The sequence below is a fragment of the Monomorium pharaonis genome, chromosome 11, assembly GCF_013373865.1.
Source record: "Monomorium pharaonis isolate MP-MQ-018 chromosome 11, ASM1337386v2, whole genome shotgun sequence".
Taxonomy (NCBI): domain Eukaryota; kingdom Metazoa; phylum Arthropoda; class Insecta; order Hymenoptera; family Formicidae; genus Monomorium; species Monomorium pharaonis.
In genome coordinates this window covers 3,224,498-3,247,983 of record NC_050477.1, presented here as the reverse complement: position 1 = coordinate 3,247,983, position 23,486 = coordinate 3,224,498, and the positions used below count along the sequence as shown (strand labels likewise).

The window sequence follows — 23,486 nt, the reverse complement described above, 5'->3', positions numbered from 1 at the left end:
CGTAAACGCGATATAAAGAATTTTTCTTCCTGTCTTGCGTGATGCTTTGCCATCCATCGGTGGCCACAGACCGGTAATCTTGAAACCATTGGTGAATCGAAAATCGGCCATTTCCTCGAGGCAAACTTAAATTATCTATTAACTATTATTAGCGCAAATATATATAATGCTCTGTTACAATTTATTATGCATATTAGACAGGCAAGTTTATTTAGACATTTAGTTAGAAAAAGTTGAGTTTTTAAAACATTTCTTTATAATCCAAGTAGATTAAAACTTTAAATAAAATTAAATAAAAATTAAAATGTTTTTGCGAGCTATGTCGCACATTTCGTCAAATATTACGATGAGAAATTTATTTAAACGGAATAATTTTTGAGGTATTTTTTAAAAATATAGATATTATAAATTAATCTCATCATGTTCTCTGTAATGCTATCTTTTTCGTATTTTTCATATTTTATAATTTTATATATTTTACAAATTATTATTTTCCTCTAATTATTATTTAATGTAATTTGTATAAGAATTTTGCCTTGCACTTGAAAAATTCGGGGAAGAAATGGGTCTCGTTTTATTATAATTGAAATGCGACGATTTTCTGACACGCTTGATTACAGCTATATATTGTGAGCTATATATTAAACGTATCCGCGATGGTAACACGTAATTGAAGAGTCGTTGAGAAGAATCAAAACGACTCGACACGGTCAATGGATCGGCCAATGGCACACGCATTTCGGTCCGACCGTAATAAGAACGAACGTGTCACAACTTACAATGCTGTTAACTATTACGCACGTAGAATGCGATAAGCCCTTTGTAACAATAATATACGCAGATTATGTGTTAATGAAACTTGACTGCACTTTATATTGGACATTTTCGAACAACCGCAATTTATTGTAATTAGAAAAAATTATCGATTATAAAAACATGACAATGGATTACATATACAATAATTATCGAACAAATACTGCTTTTATTAATCAAAATTATATGAATTAATTTATAATCAATTTTTTTAGCGAGGAGTAATGCATGATTTTAGTTAGTTTCGGCGCGAGTTTTTTGATGCTAAACACGTCGACACGCCAAAAGGGTTTTCAGGCCAGCGAGCGGCATAATGACACAAATGCGACGCAAGCGTTATTGTCGTCGTCATCGTCGTCAGTGCGTTTGCCTCTAGTCATTACCGTCATAAAATCGGTTTTTTACCCCATCTCCCCTCGAAGAACAAAAACGTAAGAAAAAGAACAAGAATGGAGAAAAAGAGAGAAAGATATAAATCGTACGAAAAGGGAGCACAGCAGCAAGGGCCAAAGACCTTTCGCCTGTTCTGTTTCTCTGAAAATCCACTTGTTCCATGAGTGTCGCGGTTTTCGGTGAAAGCGACTATTGTTCGTCCAATGTGTCTTCTTTTTGGCTCGAGAAAAAGAACAAAACATGAAGGAACACGGATTCCTGGCCTTGCACCAGAACGCAAACGGATCCGGACGATTGCATGTTGGAGATAGATTTAACATCATCATGTATAACTTCACGTCCAGAGTTAAAAGTGACTTTAATAAATCGCAATAGGCTAAATTAAGCCTTTGTAAATTAACAGGTACTTTAAAGCTGACTTAAAAAAAATTTTAAATAAACTTTAAAAATATTTATCATATTTTTTCTCTCTTTTTCTCTTTTTTTTATATTTATGTTTCTTATGATTTATATCCTTTATCATAATAATACTTTTTTAATCTGCAAATATTAATGTTTTAAAATTTAGTATAATTAATTACAACAATATTATACATTTTTAATTTTTGAATTCTAGCTAATTTTATGGTTTTATTATAAAAGAGCGCAATATATTTTTAATTTACGAATAAATTGACTAAAATTTTACTTTCTCTATAATTACACATTTTATGCGTGGCACATTCCGAACTTGATGTCTCGAGGATTGAAAAATGGTCCTAACGAAGATGTTTCTGTCAAAGAAAAGACAATTTTTTCACGCCGCGAGGAACGAGACGATGATTTTACGTCAGTCGCGCGATGCTTACGTAAACGCAAGGACGTGACCGCGTAGTCGCGAAGGAAATGGCAGGCGACTTTTCAAGCTTGGCACACCTATCGGCGGTGGTTTCCTTCGTCGTCGACGAAGAAATATTCGCGCGATACGTCAGCGACACGCTCTGATGACTTTTCCGAGGTGCAATCGGGTTCGTTAGCGTGCGCGAAATTTATTATCGCGTTCATATCGACTAAATAGATAGTGCTGATAGATATAAACGCGAATTGCGAGGTAACGTTAAACGCAACGCTGAACTTTGGCACTGACTATTGTCTGCAACTTGACGCAACAACTTCGAAATCTAACAAAATACGAGGGCAATAAACAAAATTTTAATTATAAACTATTTATTACGTTATATAAACAGACAGATTTGACAGAACGTTTTGAACGATATTTCAGCCTACTTTGCTGTGAAAAGCATTGAACGTTAAAAATAAATATGTGTTATCGATATTCTTATCATTAGATTAAATAATCCTCAATCGCAATTGGGAATCTGTTAGAGAACAACACGATAAGTTGAAATATTATAAATTTATTGGTAATAAATGTATTCTAGTGACGTACATATGCCAAATTAATGATTATTAGAAGACTGACAGGTGTTACCATTACTACCTAAATAATTGCAACGTATTACTTACAATTATCTTACTAATAATTGTGCAATTAATAACGACCTTTACGCTTATGTTGCACGATTGACGCAGATAAAGCACTTTTTACAGACGTATTGCATAACCGCGATGACAATCATAAAAATGATTGTCTGCTCTATTCGTTTAATCGAGTGTGCGATATAAATTAATAAATAATCAACTTTAATAATATATTGTATGTGGATATGTGTATAAACTATATATCTATTATATATAATAAAAATTAAAGGCCACATACGAATTAAATAAATATATTAAAAATTTCTGAAAATGATATATATGATGAGTGGTCTAATACCAAATTATATGATAAGATTCGATGCGGTCATCGGTAATTTTTATCAGTCCAGTAATAATATTCGTATTTAATAGACCTTTTCGAAATCTTTATGTAGCAATCGCGCTCCCGGCGGTAATTAGCTTTCTATTTATCGTTACAACTCGCTAATGAATACGATAGAAAATACGGATCGGACGTCTCACGATTCGTTCTGACACGGAGGCGAGACAACGTCTTTCTTTCTTCGTCAAGAGTCGGTAAACGGTACATTTGCCCCAATTAATTGAACAACGGAATTGTGAGAGAAATGCAAATGACGTTCTCGTGCCTGACATTAATCGTGAAACTACATTGAAATCGCCCTTGCCTAAGAATAATTTCTAATTGGGATAATTGCTTCAATGAGAAAAATAGGTATACGATAAAATATATTGAAGCAAAATTATATTACGTTACGACAATCTAACGTCATAATAACATAATTCTTATAATAATAATAATAATAATATGACGGGACTAAAACTAATTTTAATAGATTATTTAAAAAGTGCTTGCAATTTTTTAATTTTGTTAAATACACATATGCATATATTATAAATTTCTAATCAACTTTGTAATCAACTTCTGTCTTTAAATTCATCAAGTAAGATAGTACATACATAATATATGCGCGCACTTATACACAACGGAAACGTATGTCGTTAATGATTTCTAATGAATTCCGGAGAAGTTTACATGTAGTATCTCAATTATCATCGCGATGCACACATTTACTTTTATACATCGCGATTGCAAAAGCGTACAGAAAATATTTTAATTTTCTTTCTCACTCTGTTGTAATTGCGTCCCGTTAGTCATTCCTGGTCCTTCGGCTGAAATTAATTATATCTTGGCAGTAGTTACACATTCGTTGCCGCGTCGATCGCGCGGTGCGTGCTAGCTAGCTGACGTGCATGTGGTATACCAGTCATATAAATATTTGCGCGTACAGCCACTAATTTATCCTCGCACGAGGAACTTCTGAATTCGTCGAAATACCGAACGCGATGGAAACCAGAGACTTGCGTCTGCGTTCCAGCAAGAAATAAGTTTAATAGTCACGGCAAATTTCCGTTTACGGCGAGAACGGTGAAAGCCGAGAAATGGACCGCAAAACGTTCCTTCGTTCATAAAACAGTTAATATTTAAATCATCTCGGAGAATTGTTCTTTCTAAAAGTTTCTTAACTCTTTTGCCATTGCATTTACATCAAAAAAACTCGAGATACGCGCAAAGATAAACACATTTTTGTGCGTGTATATCTGAATAAAATTATATTCAACTACAATAATACAAATTATTGTAATTGAAAATAACAGTTGAATAATCTAATAATATTATCATAATAAAGTGTACTTGATTCTATTTGGATTTCTATTTTTTATAACGTGATTCTTATATCACACACATTCCAATTTACATTTAACTAGATTCTACATTTATTCTTTTTTGCGATGTATGACAGTAAGATTAATTGCTATTGTATATAAACTCATGATTTTTTAATGTAAAACTTTACATAAATTGTAATTTTTTTCAGGAAACATAAATATGACAAAAATGAGTAAGTTCGTTAATTTGACTTATGGTAGATAGTAACAGGCAAGAGAATTGTAAGCAAGATTCGCTCAATGAGCAGATAGTAACAGAAAGTAGAATTGTAAGGAAGATTCGCTCGACGAGCAAACACATCGTAATGTGAACGATAATGTTAGCTACTTTGCATCATGGTATACGTAACTGATTACCAACGGCACGTGGTAATAACGACATCGTGAGCCCAAGATTGTGCGCAGAATAAAATTGCGAGAATAAAATTACAATTTTTCTTCGAAATATGTTTATCTCGCTGAAAGGTATTAAAATCGCGACACTGAGAAGAAATATGCAGCAAATTGCATAAATTTACTAAACTTTGCATAAATTATATTAAATTACTCGCGACTTAAAAAAGACGTTTTAAAATGTCTTTAGACATACATGTTACCTAAAAGTTGACGACAAAGCAAGATCTTTGTCTCGCGAATAAATCAAATTTTCTTTTATTGTTTGCGCTGACAAAGCTTTTTCATTTAAATTAGCCATGCCGTAAATTATCCATTCTTTTGAAGCGAGCAAGTAATATATTGCAAGGTACGCAATTCTTCATTCGATCAATTATTGAAAGGTCTTTTATTACTATTAACGAGATTGAAGGGGTGATACCAACCCGCTAATGTTTTTTGATACTTAAATTGACTCATTCACGAAGATAAATCTTCTTGCGTTAGAATTTTTTTGCTTATAAAATCGAGTATAAAAATTAATTAAAAGGAACATTATAAGTAAGACAATTTACTTTTAGTACGTAACGAATACACATGTATTTGTACGTCGGGCTATTTTAAGTAAAATTTTATTCTAGAAATTATGGATAAGAGTCGCACGAAATACACTTGATGCATATACATTGCTTAATTATCTAACTATTCAGACAAAACAGTATTTATCCACATCTCTAATTACCACAAGGACAGTAATTTCCATATCTGACAATAACTTTAAAGCTCCCTAAAAATTAGTCATGGACAACTGGTTTAATTCATATTCTCGACATTATTAAATAAAGTTAAAAACTGAAATTAAGTAAAAATGTGCTTTATAAAACTTCTAATCGACTTATCAAAAATGTTGAATTTAATTCAAGTTGCATAATCTCGATTATGTTTCTTTCTACCGGATAATTTAATGTTCTCGTGATCAGAATATTAATGTCCCATCTTAATTTAAAGTTGCATCTGCAATATAAACGCGCGGTCTATTCTCGGTGCGGACGGCGCGACGCGTCTGGTCGGACACAATCTAATAATGTCGAGAATGAATTGAAGCAATCGTCCATATCGGAGCCGGCACTCCAACAAGAATTGCACATCGCGAGAGTCGCGCGGTGCGCGACGGGAATGCACTTCGCGAGTCGCGCGCGGCGCCAGAACCACTTATCGTTCTCCTCGCTATAGACCTCAAAAGCATGTCAATGTAATAATTAACGAGGAAGCTGTCAGATTATTTGTTGACCCCTTCGTAACTTGCTATATCGTTTATTGTACGCTACATGATCGAGTGAGCATCGCGTTGCGTCTTCTTGAGAGATTCCATTGAAGTGTCACAAAATATCTTACACAAAACTGTTACTATAAAATTGAAAACAGCGATTAAAAGTACAAATATACAATGTAAAATGATTGTAGAACACAAAAAATATAATTTTTAATTAAAAAGTAATACCGCTATAAAATTTTAATGCAAGAATGATATTATTATATCTCGCCGTGAACGCGACATGTTATTGTTTTAAGTACGGCTTAAAATGTTTCACGATAGATACAGGCATGAATTCGTCACAATGTTTTAACATAAATACGATCCTCATGGCACTTTAACGCGGTGGTGATAAATCGTCAGCGAAACATCCTCATGAAGGGACAGCGGAAGGATACCCTACAGTATTGTACGCGGTAGCGTCTGGCTTCCGCTGTAAAACGACACACGCGATGGTCACCACCTACGCGTGACCAGACGAGACGCGTGCACGCGTGCGTGCGTGCGTGCGTGCGTGCGCGCGCGCTCGTAAAGACGACGATCTTACGCGCTCGCGCTCGTCTCGGCTCAGCTCGGCTCGAGGAGTGCAACGAACTCGCAATTTCGTGTTCGTGGCTGCATTCTTCCAGCGTGCAACGCGCGAATTACCATTCAATTGCAGTGTCCTTAACCCTTTATCCGTGCCAAAGAGCTCTCAGAAAATTCGAACAAAGATATTTCGAACAGTCTAACATTTTGATTTATTCAATTTGGTAGTTTCAAATTTGTTAATTATTTTTATTCATTTAACTTACGAAATTTAATTGGCAGACGATACCTGATATCATTGAGCGAAAAGCGTGATTCACGTAAATTCACGCGTCAAATATCTTTGTGTGAGTACAAAAAAGTCAAGACAAAAACCGGAGAGATACTCGCTCCGATTTGACGTGGAATTATTCATTTAATAATTATGGAACGGCGAGTGTATGCGCGAGGCACGGACCAATCAAGCATAATCGGTAGAACCGTTTGCACAAGGCGGACGATTTAATGACCGTATAAAATGGACCACGTGGGTGTCCGATTATACACTCGCGTGTGCTACGCCCTTTCCTCTTCGCCAAATTTCTCCGACACACATCCAGACGCTTTTCATCGTTCTCGTTAATTTTAGAAATGGATTACAATCGCGGGCACGTATACAATTGCGTAATTGCTCGTTTTTGTAAATCAAAGTTTAAAACTAAAACCATAAATTGAATAAAATTGTCGGCTGGATCTACGAAAATATGTACAAAATTGTCCAAATTTATTACCAATTTTTTTGTAGATATATTTGACTGGATAGAAACAAAATGGACACTTATAAAGATATTTACGTTTTCGTTACATTGTGATTACATATAAGGAACATTAAGTGCAGAATTAGAGATAAGAATTGTTCAACAAAGCTCGTTAAGGGTACCTTTCATCTAAGCAAAGTTATATGATAAGACCGACGCGTGGCGCCGGCCTTAATCTAGCCTCTTCGCGCATCGGTATATGTGTACACGTGAATATGAGATTAGAATATGAGCGGAATATAAGCTTACTTAGGGAACTAGCGGCTTAAGATATTATGTCACAGATATCCATACTACACCACTTGCCGGCAAATTTCATGCAGATGTAAACATCCAGTGCAGAATGTCCCAAACGTTCATCTTAATTATGCAATTACCCCACAAACGCAATGATGCGCGAACGGTGGAGTTATTTTTACGGAACGTTTTAATTTTACAAAGCTATTTAAAAAGACGCTATATTTGTCACGCTTCGTTCGCTACCAGCATATATACATATGGATTACGCCATGTTACGACGTATCGAGCGATGTATTGGCGATATATATATATATATATATATATATATATATATATATATGTTACCGAAACCGGATACGTGCGGGCGCGTGTACGCATCTTCGTCAGCGGGCGAGTATGGTGTGCAATATGCGTGCACCAACGGACGTCCATAAAAGCGCGTATAATAAAGGAAGTTAACGTACTATCGACATATGCCAGACTAGCGTTAGAGAAACGTTACCCTCAAATAACATACAATTTTTTTTAAAAGTGTGATTTATTATTGTAAATTTTTTCTAAAATTAATTTTAGTTGTGTGTGATTTAATATTCTATTTTTAATAAAATTAAATTCTTATAGACCTATATATATATAGCGTAATAAAAAAAATCGGAACATGTATAAAATATATAGACACACAAACATAACAAAATTTACAAAGCGTGATAAAATTAGATAAATAGAATTTTATTGCGAATTCTGATGCAAGCGAATTGTAGATTGTCTAAAGTGCGCTTTAAATAACATCTCTGAGGAAAGTCGGATATCTGGAGCAACGGTAAAACTGAAAATGTACGATATTCAAATGCGCCTTGTGGTTTAACTTTTGTCGGTTTTACTTAATAAGGAAAAAACAAAACCGCGAACTTAATCTCGCAGTGTTGCGATTCGCAGCAGTTATCGTAATGAGCCGAAAATTCACATTTTAAGTTATTCCAGTAATATTATCGAGACTCGAGTACCGAATTTAAAAACAATACTTTAAGACGAGAAGAGAAGTCTTTTGGGATCTTCTCCGTGTATCATTTTCATTCTTATCATATTTTGTGTATCGCCACGCGAGAGATATACAAGCGTGCTATGTAAGGCCAAGGTACACAAGGTGTCACGGTTTCGAGTTGCGAATGCTACGTAAATATACATACGGAAGCAATCGGGCACATTCTTGTTGCTATTGCTTGAAAGATTTCAATCTTTAAACTCTTTTAAAGGAATACAAGATTTAAATAAAAATTAATGATTGTTAAATTCGAGGTTCTTAAGACTCACGGCTTTTAAAATGCATCCTTTTTCTGGAAGAGTATACTTCTAGGAATTGCATTTTCTCTTGCAATGAACACCATTGGTGATTATCGATCCCATCGGCGGGGACACTGACTTCCTCGGTTTACGTACGCGTCTTCCGTGGAACGAACGAGGTCACCGCGAGTGTAAGTCCGGCGGAACGCGCCGCGTTAGCGAAAATAGAGCGATCCGAAGCCGCGGCTATACGAAAGGTGTAACGGCGAGCGGTGGTCGAAGAGAGTACATTGAACTTTCTACGTCGATGGAAATATGACAAAAGCCGTGACTCATGGATGAGCTGTCGGCGCACGTTCGTCCGTCCGTCCATTCGTCTGTCCGTTCGCTCGTCGCGAGTCGCCAGTGAAGTGAATAGAAGCAACTCGTATCGCCTATGGTTACCTGCCACCTCTCCTCAACCTCCGGAAAATACGTGCCGAAAGGAAAGATCGATGAGAAATGATAAGAATCTTGTTTCTCACCGCAACGGCGAAAGCGACAACGTAGTAACGTGTAATGGGATATAGAGGTCTTTCACGATCTACATCGGAATTTTCACGGCGCAAAAAATTGGAGAAATATTCTTTTCAAGTATATCAGAATATATCGGAAGATATTGAAGATTCGCTACAATCATTTTATTTACCTCCAAGAATGTTTGAATGAATTTTATATCGATATAATAGAACTTGGAAAATTTTACTGATGAGATAACACTTTTCTATCGTGCTTGATTTTTAAATAACAAAGGAACGAATTGGAAATTTTATTACTTGAAAATGTGTACATATCGAAAAATTTCGATTCAATTTTTGTAACTTGAGTTTTATAATAGTTTCACATTTTTGTTTTTTAAATTAAATATCTCGATTTATATATCTATTGTGCCTTATTTTTATTTAAAATGACATATGCAGTATTTTTGAGGGTTAAATGTTTATTCGCTACTCAAACTTTGTTTCTAAAACTCTTCCTGTTCATATCTTTATGATTCATGAATGGAAAATTATTTATAATGTTCTTGTATCTTTGAAATTCTTTTTTTAGTAGATATCTCTTAGATATGTGCAATTTACACACTTATATTACCGGCATGAGTGTATGCAAATAATAATTCCGTAATTTATATGCCTATGATAATTAGAAAGAAAACATGATTGTCTGACTGTACAATTAAGAGAAATCTAGAAGAATCTAACAAGACGCTTACAATTACGTCATATACGCAATATAAACATAAATTATATGGAAACATTGTTGAAAATCGAAATAATTGCGGTTTTTGTAATTGTGTTTTAACAGCTTCCCCATCTCCTAGCCCGAGAATCAAAATCTCGGTATCGCAAACGTGTCATTAACGTCATATTATTTAATCCCGTGGACGCGTTGCATTGGAAAAAGCAATGAGATTATGCATGCGAACAAGCCAAGTGTTACGAGGACAAATTTCTACACTTCGCAGAGAGCGTTTCCGCGCTCGCTTCGCGGAGGATATCGGGTGGCGCGAAAGTCCATTCCGCGGAATGGAATTTCACATTCTTGAACGACGTGTCTTTATCTTTACGCGAAGATCGATTGTTTCAGCTTGGCAGCTCCCTTTCTGGGAAGAGCCATTTTTACTCTCGACTAATCATCGATCTTTCCTTGTGAGAATCGTTTGTGGAAATCGTTTAAACGGAAAACCCAGATCTGATAACAATCCAATAAATGTAAAAAATAATAATCCTATTTTTTAGAACGCAAAATGTAATTTTTTTAACAAATTTAAGGCGCTCTACGCGAATCGTAGAAATATAAATATTACGAATTACAAATTATTAATTTGCAGCAGCGTTGTAATTGGACGCGAAAATAATTTGCAAAGTTTAAAAAGATAAATTATGTATGACATGCTTTTGCATTTTAAATTCAACCAACTAAAAAAGAGACTGTTACTTGCGGTTTTTAATATAATTTAGCTCCAAGATAAGCGCGCGTCTTTCATGGCCAAGCGCTTTCATCGGGCCGGATTAAAGTGTTATGGCGCACTTTAAAATTGCGTTCGTCGCTGTGGAATTACGCGAGATCTAATTACGCGCTCAGCTGGATGAGGCGTTTCGCGCTCGTAGAACGAATTAAGTGTTGCCGAGGCGAACGTCACGAATGGTATCGCGTGGCTGCGTCCTGCCACAATTCGCGCGATTACTTCTCGCGTTAAATTAGAGTTTTCCCGGCGTATCACCTCGTCGTTTCACCGCTTCCGGTCACTTGCTGTAAACCGACGCTTCAAAGACTTGTTTACATTCGAAAGAGTTATGCCAGTCGAAATCGATTTCGCGATTTAAATGGCCTCGCATCGGGTTGGGTCACTGGCGCGAATCGAAACTGAAACGCAGAGCACTTGCGTGCAAAGTATCGGGAAAATATTCAACAAATAAAATGAGACATTAATTTTTTTAGTAAAGTGAAGTGAACTGATATAATATTGAATTAATAATGACACATTATCGTGTCTCATTATGTTATTTAGACGCACATATGCACGCGTATTACCTCGGCGAATTCAGAGGTCGCAGGAGCTTATCTAAATTCATTCGCACGTTGTTTACTTCGTTTACTGATATTTCTCATTGGAAACGCGGATACGTGGTCCACCGCGACTATCAGCGTGATAAGCGATAAGCGATAAGCGATCAAATACGAATATAGCATGTGACAGTATACGTAAAGATAAAAGAGACAGTTAAGGAGCACATGTACATTTTTCTGAATTATTAAACGTCAATAGGCTGAGCCTTGGCAGGAATAGATTTGCGTTTTATCATCATTTATTTTTCTCTGTTAACTTTGCTTACGCGTTCATATATATATATATATATATACCGAGTGGTTTTTATTATCTTGATCGTGTCGCTTAAATTACGCTTAGGAGCAAATTCTAATTTTCTTTCTGTTATAATATGTTAACAAGCGCGACAGAAAGTCTCAAAGTCAATAAAAAATCGGTAGTACTCAAGTAAAAGTGAAACTTTAATTATACATTGCAGTAGCCTTGGTACTCCATTACTGATATGACACATACTGGAGATGTCATATCGCGTTGCAAACTAATCTATCGATTTCCGCAAAATACTTTATCCACGTTATGCATTATGGATGCAGCAACGTGTTGTGTCACATAACAATACTTGCGGAACTGGGTTCCCCGCTATTCACACGCATTATAAAAGTATTTCTCTTATTGATTCTTTGTACTGTAAAACACGATGTCTTGCGTTTTGGAATTAGCGGTGGCGTATATCACATAATTGCACAAAGCTTTTATAGGTAATTTGTAGATAATTTAATTAAAATTAAAGACACGAGGATATAATTATGCTAAAAAACTGTAAAAGATTTTAATTTTAATGAAAAACATTATTACATGACAATGATTAATCAGTATCAGATCTGTTAAGTGCTATAAGGGTTAAATAACCGATTGTTAAACAATATATATACGATCGCTTCATTGTATAAATGAGCAAAGGTGCAATAGTAGACGTTTTTTAGTACGCGTGATTGACACTTTTAACTGTATTTGCGAAACTTTTTTTGTCTTTTCGACGATGATTTATAAAGCAACTTTTCATTCGTAACAAATTGCCTTTGTATCTAAATATCAGCTGCCATCTTCTGAAGAAAAAATTACGTGCATAGGCGATACAATATTATTGTAAACGGAAAAAAAGACGAGAATTTATGAAAATTATGCCCTGACATCCGGGTGTTAAATAACATTTGATAAGAATGAAATATATGTCGGTGTAATGCAAATAAGCTTTTCGCACCTTTGGATGTCCTTTCAAGGATTTAACCGAAAATTTGTAATAAAATAAAAAAATTCTAAATTAATTAAATTTGAGCGATTCCGAAATAATGTAAGTTTGCTTCTAATCAGCTTCTGCAATTTAATTTAAAGAATTCCGCGACCAAAAAAAGTGATCCTATAATATCCATTACTCAAGCTTGCGCGTGATGAAATGCAAGTATTCTATAAAACATTGCTTTCAATATATTAGTAACAGTTTTACTCCCGATGAAATTTAATCCGACCAAGAATCACTCGGAACAGAATTGATTTGCGAAAGCGTAACGTGAGCGAGCATTCGTGTCGGTAACGCGCGATGTCAACAACCACCAGCGACAGTTTAACATTCCATGATGTTCTCGGCGAACACCAACCGATTTCGACGACATCGACAATAGTCCGTGGCCGAGCTGTCGAAGGCACACACGCGACAAACGGCCGAGCGCCGAGCGACACCCGTGGTCCGCTCCGAGAGCAAGTGGCAGACGGTGTTTTGCAATCGCGAAATCAAGGCGCGTCAACGGTACGCGCGGGGAGAGTGAACCCGAGATAACCCTCCGAGCTGCCACTCACGAAATCATCGGATCCCGTTATCCCCGGCGACAAAAGTTAGCTGAAGAAAGTCGTGAAATTATCACGTGCGAGAAAATTCCCCTCTCCATCGTCCCTTCTCCCCATTTCGAAAATCTACCGGTAACTTGTCGGCAATCTTAACGAGAAGAAATTATATAAAGATTACGTCGCTCGTAATATTTTTTTTAATAAACGAACCGAACAAACGTATTCTACACGCGGTAATGTAATTGCGATATCGCGTGACGCTCGTAATTTCAGTGGAAAAGCGGCTTATTAAATCGAAGGGCTCGAGATAACGGCGCGATAAGCGACACGATAACTTATGGGAAGAGCAGAGGGAAAGAGGAAGTTTGAATTTGTGACGATCATAATCTCAGGACGGACTCTAGCATTTTCTTTCCTCGTTTATTTCGCGTATTCGGCGTTTTCCAATTGTTTCGCAAACAATTCGCCGCGATGATGCACGTCGATCTCTCGTCCTCTCGTATACGTAAGATCGCCTTCTTGGCGTCTTCATCCCCGCGCGAGCGCGAGAGAGCGCGCGACCTTATTCCGGCGACAAGCGCGCGGCGCGGCGTTCCCGATCCCGTTGCATCGCGGCATCGGTGCGGCGTTGGATGCTGCGGCGCGAATCATCTCAATGAATCCATCTGACGGGACCCCGCGTTGTAGGGCGCGACCTAGAGAGAGAGGAAGGGTTTTCCTCTTCCTTTCTCTCACCTCGTCCCTCTCCCTCTTCCCTTGTCGCCCTTTACCAGCCTACCCCTAACATGTGCGATGATCTTTATTATGATCTCCCGTTTTATCCCCCTTCTCCCCTCACCCCTTTTTTGTGAAAGAAAGGTGTTCAAACGTCGGTTGCTTTGGGGGAACAAAAAAAAAAAGAGAGAGACAGAGTGTGTTTTAGACGTCGGCTCGCTCACTCGCTGCATCGCGCCGTAATTCTCTCCTCCGCTCCCGGAGAGCCGCCGTGCTCCCCGCCTGCTCCGAAAAGAATCCTCCGTGATACGCAACAGGTTATCGAAAGGCGCCCGTGTGCGCGCTTGCCGTAGCGCATATGTACTCAAATATGTAAATGACATTTGTATACGCTCTCTCTCCCCCCCCTTCCCTCTCTCTCTCTCTCTCTCTTTTTCACGCGCGCGCACATGTATACACGCACGAACACACACACACACACACATAAACACTCACCATGCTCGGCGACCGCCAAGGATCCGGCCAAGAGAGCGCACGAGACGACGAACATCAGCGGGATCAACATCGGCCTTCGACGGTCAAAGTAACACCACCGTTTCTCCTCGCGCGCCATAATAGCATCAACGTTGACAGACGACGAGGAACAGGCTACTCTCAGTTCCGTTTCCGCTTTACCGATGGTCCCGCTACGCGCGAAAGTTAGCAACGCGGGAGTCGCGAGTTCCCCTCGATAGCACACTCGCTGTGGCAAAGCGAATACGAAGCGGAGCGCGACGGAAAAGCGGTGAGCGTGCGCGCGCGCGCGCGCTGGCACTGGCGGTGGCGGCGGAGGTGGCGATGGTCGGGAGCGAGGGACGGAGACGCACAAAGGCGCGGGTGTACGACGAAGGTAGAACCGGATGCGGGGGAAAGGCAGGGGATCAAAGGGTGACCCGAAACTCGCGAGAACAAAAAAGAGAGGAGAACAGATGAGTGGACGAAGAAACGAGGGGGGGGGGGTGAGGAGGAAGGGAGCGAATGCGCCGCCGCGTGAGCGAGTGAGAGGAGGATTTTTCGAAGCCGAGTTGGTCAGATGCTCCGGAAGAGACGCGTCTTCCGCCCCGCGTAATCCTTTGCACACGCGGAACTTGCGTCGTCGTCGTCGGGAGAGCTGCGGTTCGCCGTGAGCAATTCGCACGGCACACTGAATACGCGAGAACGAAGCGGAGACGATCGAGCGAGCGAGACTGACTCTCGCTCTACTGACTCGCGAGAAGCTGGTCCTGAAGCGCGACTCGCTCTTCAAACCGGTACCATCGGACGGCGGCAGCGACAGCACTCGCTTGCGACGCGAACGGCATGCTCGCTCTCACTACTCGCGCTCGCCGCGCTCGCCAGTCCCTCTCGCCCACTCCGGAACGGCCTCGAGACTATCTAGATAATCATCTAGATGCGCCAAGCATTTATATTAGATAACGCGCTCATGCAAAATTCGCATCACTGAACGATCACAGACTCATGTCAGAAATTAACAAAGAAAAAAATTGAAAATTAAAGAGAAGACACAAATAAATGTGTTTGATATAATATCAAGATTGTAGACCCTTTTTTATTTTCATTGAGATTATGTATTTCGCTGAGATTGTCATTTAGAGTGTACACAATAATAAACGATCTAGTTTAAAATTATTTTTTATTGAATACAAATTAATAAAATAGCAAAGACATGGTTGTATAAAATGAAAATGATATATTAAACAACGAATCAGATATTGATGAGGTATTAATTTTTTTCCAAACTTGGAAATATTTATTAACGTGCAGATGTTACTTGGAGTAGTTTTATTCCAAGTTAAATACAAAAATGATATTTTTTCGCTACATTTTCTTGTCGACAAGGAAGACAACTATTGTATCGAAGCAAGATAATATTATTACAGCTCTCATACAACGTACGCCGAAGAAAACATTTCATTTTATTGCAATTGATTCTCTTTAACTTTATACATTTTATTAAATTTATTATTTGATGACGTAAGCAACATGCAGGCTATCGATTGAGACTTTCGATCATATAGTCGTCTGCGAAATGTCGTTCATAGAAAGAGGAACTTACGGAATCAATTTCAAGAGAAGAAAAGATTTTTTCGCGGTATGAATCAGGAGGTGATACCAGAGATTCTTTCATGAAATTGGTCCGAGCATCTTTCAGGTGCGAAGTGTCAATCAATTGATGTTGCCCAAAAACTGCCTAAAATATTATAGATATATATATTTGAAAAAATTCAGAGATTATAAAATATAAACGCTAGGAGAAGCTTCTTACAGCTTTTAAATAAAAACAATAGGATTAAATTAAAATCTAATCTAATTAAAATAAAAATAACAATTCATGTTAACATATATCGTGTATCGTTACTGGCACATCAATTTCTATTATATTTAGTACTACTATTTTCTCGTAGAAATATTCCTATTTTTTAAATCTTCTTATTTTACCGTGACGTTTGTTTTATCCGAAAACGTTCGGTGGCATCGTTTTGCGTCGGCGTCGCGTGGGAACGACAGGGCCGCGCGTACTTGTCGCCTCTGTCGATCTTTCTTCCGCAGCATGTACAATCTGTCGGTCGTGCGACGAATGCGGTCTACGTCGCCCAACGCTTCTAGGCTCGGTGCCAACCTAGAGTCACGTAGCCTCACGAGTTCCTCCATTTCCAAGACCTCGTCTACACGCGTGGCCGTTGCAGCCAGCCTCTTCTGGCGATCCTCGATTTGGATACCCCACAAACGGTGCCAATGCACCATGTGGGCGATCAGATGTGCATCTACGCTCAATGGTGTTATACCGGTCTGCTCCAAGTATCTGCTGAGCTCCGTCCACATCTGGCCGAGCTTTAACCGTAGGTACATGTCGACGCAGCACATAGTTATCTGAAAAGAAAAAGGTTCAGAAACTGATCGTTTTGGTAGCGTCTAAAATATTATATTACTATATTTGTCAAGTTCAACGAGCGTTTGAACTCTAGAACAGATTCGATATTAACACGTTTACGACAGCACATTTCGGCTAAGCATTTTTTATGGACGACGTGAGCTACGAACTGACAACCACTGGATGATTGTCAGTGGTTCACGGAGATCACAGGTCAGATAACCTGGGAATCACAAATTGGCAGATTATAATTAACGCACATGGATAGTGTGCATACTTTAGGAATACAGAAACTGCTTTCGTCCTTTGCGTAGGAAATGCTTGACTGATGATAGCTGTAGTTATGCGATCGTGTAAACGTGTTAAATTGATATTCTATTTTACATTTATATTGATTTAAAAAAATATTATTTTGATTTGATAAGAAGTAATGAGACCTACGCGATCTTTTGTTGGCAGTTCGTCAAGTAGAATCTTGTAATGATTCTTGACAGTTTCGTATTTGTCACCGTCTCTTTCGATAATTTTCAAAATACTGAAGATCTTTGATCTCACCGAACCAATCATATCAGTTATAGTAGGACTAACGTCTTCTGTAAGCTGCGAACGATAGGTATCTATCCACTGCTTAATACCCATCTGAGGAAATTCATGATCTGAAATAGCAAACGAGTTTAATAGTAACTATGAAATTATAAGTAACTTTTACTTAACTTTTTTGTTCAAATTTACTCTTTAATCTATCAATATAATCAAAAAATCTATTGATAAATATTTCTTGAAAAGTACAAGCTTTCCTTCTTACTCAATTATTAAAAATATTTCATATTTTTTCTTGTTCTCAAAATTTTAAAAAATTTTAGGATATTTTAAAGAATTCAAGAATTGTTAAATTAAAACTTAAGACTTTAGACTGCGAAAAGAAGTATGGAACATGACGTTTTAATTCCCGAGATTATACCTGCTATGGAATTGTCGGCGCGTTTTTCGATACCGATCCTGTCTTCCTCTTCTCGCCAAATAGTCGCAAACAAAGATATTATACCTGTTTTTTTATCAACACCTCTCCAAGTGCAGAGACATGGCCCACAAAAAGTATTATCACATATATCGGTCAACGCACCGAGATACAAACATTTTACAGGGTAGCTCGCGATCTCGATGATGTCTAACATAGAGTACAATCCACCATTTTTCAGGAAAATTTGAAGACTCGCAGGCTGTCGCACCACACATTTCCAAACGTAACCACCTATCGCTAGTAACAATCTGTTGAAAAATAAGAAAAAAAACCTATATTTATCATATATTTATTTTTACTTTTTGTGTCAATTTGTAAGTTCTTTCTAAATTTAATATCTAAATTTATTAGATTTTAATATTCTTAATTCAAACATAATTATTGATTGATAAATATTACATACAATTTGTTAATAAAATTTATTAATTAATGTAGAAAATTCTGATAACGTAAAAGCAATATTTGCTACAGTGAATTACCGCTGATCTACTTGGAAGTCGACGTTTTTTTTATACAAACACTTTGTAAAAATTTCTAAGACAAACTCAACACTTCGTTGTTCGCACATCTGTTCAACAGATGTTTGTTTTTTCATAAGACCTTCTAGAGCGATCAGTAGCAATGTTAAAATCCGTTGCCTTCCCATTGTGAGCTTATCTAAACGCATTACTTTGCTGGTTAATTCTGAAATTTGGAAAAGAACATATTTTTCTTAATTTTATTAAGAAGTCAAAAATTGTAAAAAAGTTGCAATAATTTTTAAATTTGATACATCAATTTAGAATATATTTTATGATCTTTCTTACTAATTAAATACGATATCATTTCATGTTTTTGGAAATCCTCCAGAAGAAGCGCATTGTCTTGCAGGATTATCGAGCAGACAGTTCTCATAAAAATCATCGCAAAATGCTCATCAAATTCCGTATGCAAAATTCTCTCGAGCATCGCCAGTAATCTGTGAGCATTAAAATATATTTCACTTGGCTTTGCATTAAAATCCGATTCATTTTTCATGTTTATCGTTTTTTTTACGTAAAAGTGCCTCTCCGTTTCACAAATTCCACCTCTATTCGTGGTGCTAACAATGACAAGATATACATCGCATGCTCTAAAAGAATTAACGATGGAGAATATCCTTTATCCCGTTTATCGTTCATGCAAAATTTAATAATTCGAAGAATAATTGGCATAATCATCGCTTTCTTCATCACCTGAAAGATTAAATAGTTGTAATAAAAAAATATCTTTTATATTTATTTCTTTTATATCTTTTTGATTATACGTATATTGTTCAAAATTTATAAAATAATACTGATGAGAATTATTTACAAAGACATAAATGTCGATATCGGCGAGGTGAGCGATAATTATCAGCAGAGTCCTTTTAAAGAAGAGATCCTCATAGTTGTCGGAGAACTTTACATTTTCCGTCCATATTTTAGTAGTGCCAGATTCAATTGCAGACAAAAGATTGACGATATCCTCCGCGATACCACTGCTAACAAGATCCCACGAAGGTAAAGCCACGATTCCAGCGAGAATCAATGCGGCGATGTCGTTTCTTATCCTTAAATTGACGGCGCAATATTGACCGCGAAGTATCTGCCGCTTGAAGGAATACCTTAAGCTCCTGCACTACGTCAAAAATTGTATATTTTTATGCTTGATAGCCTATTTTTATTAAAGAGAGACTACGTAATAAATACATAAATATCATTCGCCCGAATAATAAAGAAATAATATCAAAGTTAGAAAAAACAGTGCGTTATAGAATAAAATTAAATAATTAAATAACATTGATTTTATAGTTATTCTTCTATCACTTTAGCTTTGAATTTTTAATTGACAATCGATTAAGACATATTATCACTAAATAATACCACATGGCGCATTGCTTGGGCGATGGGAGATCTTTCAGGTGTTTTGATGGCATTTTCGGAGATAGCACCGATCCCATGAGGCACCACGAAAGTTTCATTATCAAAAGCATAGTGTCCCACGGATATTCCTCTCCCTCGAGAGGTAAGTCTGGCGGTCTGGTACAGCGCAGCTGCGTTGCGTAAGGAAGGTCCATCCTGGTGAACAGCGTATTCAGTATGCCAGCCTCTAGCATTCTGTAACCTTTATTTGTAATAATTTAAAACAAAAAAAGTACGAAAAAACTGTACGCGTAAAGCCAGAGAGAGAGAGAGAGAGAGAGAGAGAGAGAGAGAGAGAGAGAGGCGCCAAAGGCATTCTCCCCGTGACTAAATAGCTTTCATTTTAACGTCCCGGATGTATTATTCTTTGGAATAATATTTGAATAAATTATGTGCCCGATATATAAGCATTCAGTGTAATAATCTTAGAAAAATTGTTTATCTTTAAGAAACTCAAATTATACGTCTTTGCAGAGATTTTTCAAACATATTCTTTTTGCTCGAAACGTTTTGAAAAATTGATTTAAGTTGAACTAAAGTGAGAGGATAATATTTTTATAATAATTTAAGTAATATATGTATAAAATATTTTGCTGAAATTTTAATTTGCAACTACTTACAACATTTATTCGAGATGGAGGCGAGCATGTAGGCTAGTTCTAAAATTTTCGGATACATTTTCGGCATGGTAGCTTTCAGCAATTCGACGATGATAATTGGCAACCTGGAATTCTCCATAGTTTGACGACAAAAATCCAATTTTACTGCCGCGACGTTTGTCAGTTTTGTCCGCTTGATTAATAAACAATCAAGAGCCTGATGAATCCGTTGAACGTCTTCCTCATCAGGCAAAATTGTTAGAAGATGACCTAGCAACGTAAAATAATGCTCCATTACAACGGAGCTAACGAGACACTCGGAAGTTTGTTTCAGCAAAGGCGGTTGACTGCATAACTGCAACATCCTGTTCAGATGCACCCGATAGTCGTTGACTTCCTTGATCTTCCAAGCTAGAAATTCTAGCACCTTCATTACAGCCGGCAGGTGTTTGACTGGCTGAAAGGTGTCTTTTAGGAAACACACTGAGAAACGATTGAGAAATATCGAATAAATTGGAGGTTTTGTACAAGTGAAAGCAAAATGGAATAAAAAATGAACAAGAAATTAATTTTTAATAAATATTTTTATAAATTCTTAAATAAAAAATGCTTTTGTTAAGAACAATATTAATTATACAAGATCTCAGAGACCTTCACATTTTAATTAATTAATGATTTAAATGCCAATATTCGCATTTATTGCTTATTACAGTTGTTCTCAAAAGTGAAAGCAGATTTCAATTACAATTGTCTAGTCTAGAGAAAGCGTAAGCTCCAATTCTCAGTTAAAGAGATTTTTATCTTTAACGCAAGATCAAAGGATACGTAACCGTTGTTGCCAATCTCAAGTAGATAATCGGACAAAAGTCGCGATATTCGTGCGACATGATTGTTGGTAACAGGATCCGATACGAGTTCTCGTAGCTTTTCTATAGTATAATCCGCATTTATTCGGCGACATTTTTCCACCTCGTTCAAATGTAATACGGGACAATCGCAGATTATGTATTTCTTTTCGGCGGTAATACGACGATCCTGTCGTTTTCGATCCATAAATTAATCACGGAAGATGGTCATATACAAATTATATCGCAACCATCGACCTTGTTGGAACATTAATCGTTGATAATAAGTTAACCTCGCGTCGCGAATCGACTGTGTCTTGTTTCGCACACGATATACCGTGACTGATGTTGAGTCCGGTTTTTCCATACGTGATACGTTATCGGTAAATTAAGATGGCTCGAATCCCGATGAGATGAGAAACGCTCCAAAAGAAGAATCCGTGCGCCGAACCGGTAACACGTGTTACACGGCAATTAATAAAAGTCGACATTTGTATTAAAACTGTAATCGTATAATAATTATATCGATCGGATTTATAATGTTCGCCGCGTTTCATTATTATTTAATTTAAATTTTTTCATAAACTACGTATGACAAAACGTGTTAATTTAAAGTATTTTTAAAAACGTTCTTAAAAAAGAAGAATTCTGATTTATAGAATTATGTGTAAAATATATTTATCATATATACAATAAATTATTACATATATAAATATACATATAGATATATAAATTTACGCAATGAAAGCGGTGTAGGTAAAGATAATAGCAAACCATGGTCCACGAACTGGCGCTCCCTGGACGCTAACACGCTAACTCACGAGTGAATAATACGGACCTTTCCTTTCGTCTTCAAATTTATGCGATTCAAACAAATGTTCTTATTATTATGCAATTCAACGTTGTCTAAATCCAAATATGAAACATGTCCTTGCCAAATCGGCACTCGTTTAATTCGTACCGAATCAGTAAGTCAAATCGTAAAATTGTTTTCATGAGAAAACTTAACGCGTGTTTAAAAAGTTTAACCGTACTCGGCAGGTGTCTTCTCACGCACACACACATAAATGTACGAGTAAGTAGGATTCACTTGTATAGGATGTCGTGAAAGTTACAGATACAAATTTTATCTGTAGATTTATTTAATCTTCTTAAATTAAAATACAAATTTTATCAAACACTATATTTTTTACATTTTCTTCAGTTTCTAGTTTTATTAAAAATACTTTAATAAAACTGAATGCCGTCTAAAAATTTTGTTTTAATAAAATTTGTTTTACACATGCAAAATTAAACGAATAAAGATTTATTATTTATTCACAATCACGAAGATTGCTGTCGTGAAGAGTCGGTTGTTGCTTGTAATTCAACAGGGCAAAGAGAACGTTTCTCTGGATCAACTTTCCAAAGAATCTTCTCAAAATTTATACTTGCAATTTCCTGACACCCCATATAGTAAGGTTCCTTGCCAGAGAGAAAGAAGGAATTCTATATCAACGCTGACGATGATAAATGAGCGCGTTTCGTCTGATCTTACACTATACTCACTTTTTCGCAAAGTAGGAAAATTTCATTCACTGCACGGGAAAAGTCGGCTCCGACTTCCCGACTCGTTTCATTTCGCGTCACGGCTTGTCACTGATCGGGCGAGACTTGGCCAGATGCGCCTAGCGGACAATCGGTCCTACGGCGGTTACAGACCAGTCGTACACACGTATGCAATAGTATACACGCACGTACGCACATATGCACTCACACGTAGGTGAGTGAACGTGCTCGCAGGGCCGACGTCAAACCGGAGTACAAACGACCGTACAGATTTACGTGTGATAAAAATGTATCTTCTAAATAATAAATAGTGAGATTATACCAATTTTATTAGAACCGGAATAAAAATTCCTAATTGATTCAAAAATCGCAGCTCATCTAAGAAATATTATAATTTCCTACACAGCACACATCTTTCAGACAGTTTTCTGGAAGATATCTTGTTGTGTTGTATAAGAATTAATAAATAGATGATGATCAGGTGCTAATTAATTGAAACTACATTAATAATTTGTTAATATTCG

The 23,486-nt window shown here is 37.0% G+C and overlaps 3 protein-coding genes across 3 annotated transcripts in view; all 3 read right to left on the bottom strand.

The window, feature by feature from the left end:
• LOC105829412 (plexin domain-containing protein 1) overlaps positions 1-15,482 on the bottom strand; it is a 29,546-nt gene extending 14,064 nt beyond the window's left edge. The window contains exon 1 of the mRNA XM_012668207.3: positions 14,612-15,482. Coding sequence (XP_012523661.1) covers positions 14,612-14,729 — 118 coding nt within the window. The 5' untranslated portion in view covers positions 14,730-15,482. The remainder of the gene's footprint in view (positions 1-14,611) is intronic.
• A 385-nt stretch (positions 15,483-15,867) lies between these two features.
• LOC105829411 (cilia- and flagella-associated protein 69) lies at positions 15,868-19,091 on the bottom strand. Its single transcript, XM_036293606.1, has 6 exons — positions 18,855-19,091; positions 18,528-18,732; positions 17,989-18,296; positions 17,469-17,683; positions 16,595-17,026; positions 15,868-16,346 (listed from the first exon to the last, which is right to left on the bottom strand). The coding sequence occupies exons 1-6, from the start codon at positions 19,063-19,065 to the stop codon at positions 16,146-16,148; spliced, it is 1,572 nt and encodes a 523-aa protein (XP_036149499.1). The 5' UTR covers positions 19,066-19,091; the 3' UTR covers positions 15,868-16,145.
• LOC118647855 lies at positions 19,042-22,026 on the bottom strand. Its single transcript, XM_036293607.1, has 5 exons — positions 21,395-22,026; positions 20,591-21,026; positions 19,932-20,172; positions 19,381-19,681; positions 19,042-19,262 (listed from the first exon to the last, which is right to left on the bottom strand). Exons 1-5 carry the CDS (start codon positions 21,620-21,622, stop codon positions 19,080-19,082), a joined length of 1,389 nt encoding a protein of 462 aa, XP_036149500.1. The 5' UTR covers positions 21,623-22,026; the 3' UTR covers positions 19,042-19,079.
• Positions 22,027-23,486: the final 1,460 nt, after the last annotated feature.

Coding starts and splice junctions, on each gene's coding strand:
- LOC105829411 (XM_036293606.1), bottom strand. CDS start 19,065: ATGAAAAATGAATCGGATTTTAATGCAAAGCCAAGTGAAATATATTTT. Junction 17,027..17,468: donor AACTGCCAACAAAAGATCGC/GTAGGTCTCATT, acceptor TTTTCTTTTCAG/ATAACTATGTGCTGCGTCGA. Junction 16,347..16,594: donor CGGATAAAACAAACGTCACG/GTAAAATAAGAA, acceptor ATAATATTTTAG/GCAGTTTTTGGGCAACATCA.
- LOC118647855 (XM_036293607.1), bottom strand. CDS start 21,622: ATGGATCGAAAACGACAGGATCGTCGTATTACCGCCGAAAAGAAATAC. Junction 21,027..21,394: donor AGATTGGCAACAACGGTTAC/GTATCCTTTGAT, acceptor GACACCTTTCAG/CCAGTCAAACACCTGCCGGC. Junction 20,173..20,590: donor CTCCATCTCGAATAAATGTT/GTAAGTAGTTGC, acceptor TTACAAATAAAG/GTTACAGAATGCTAGAGGCT.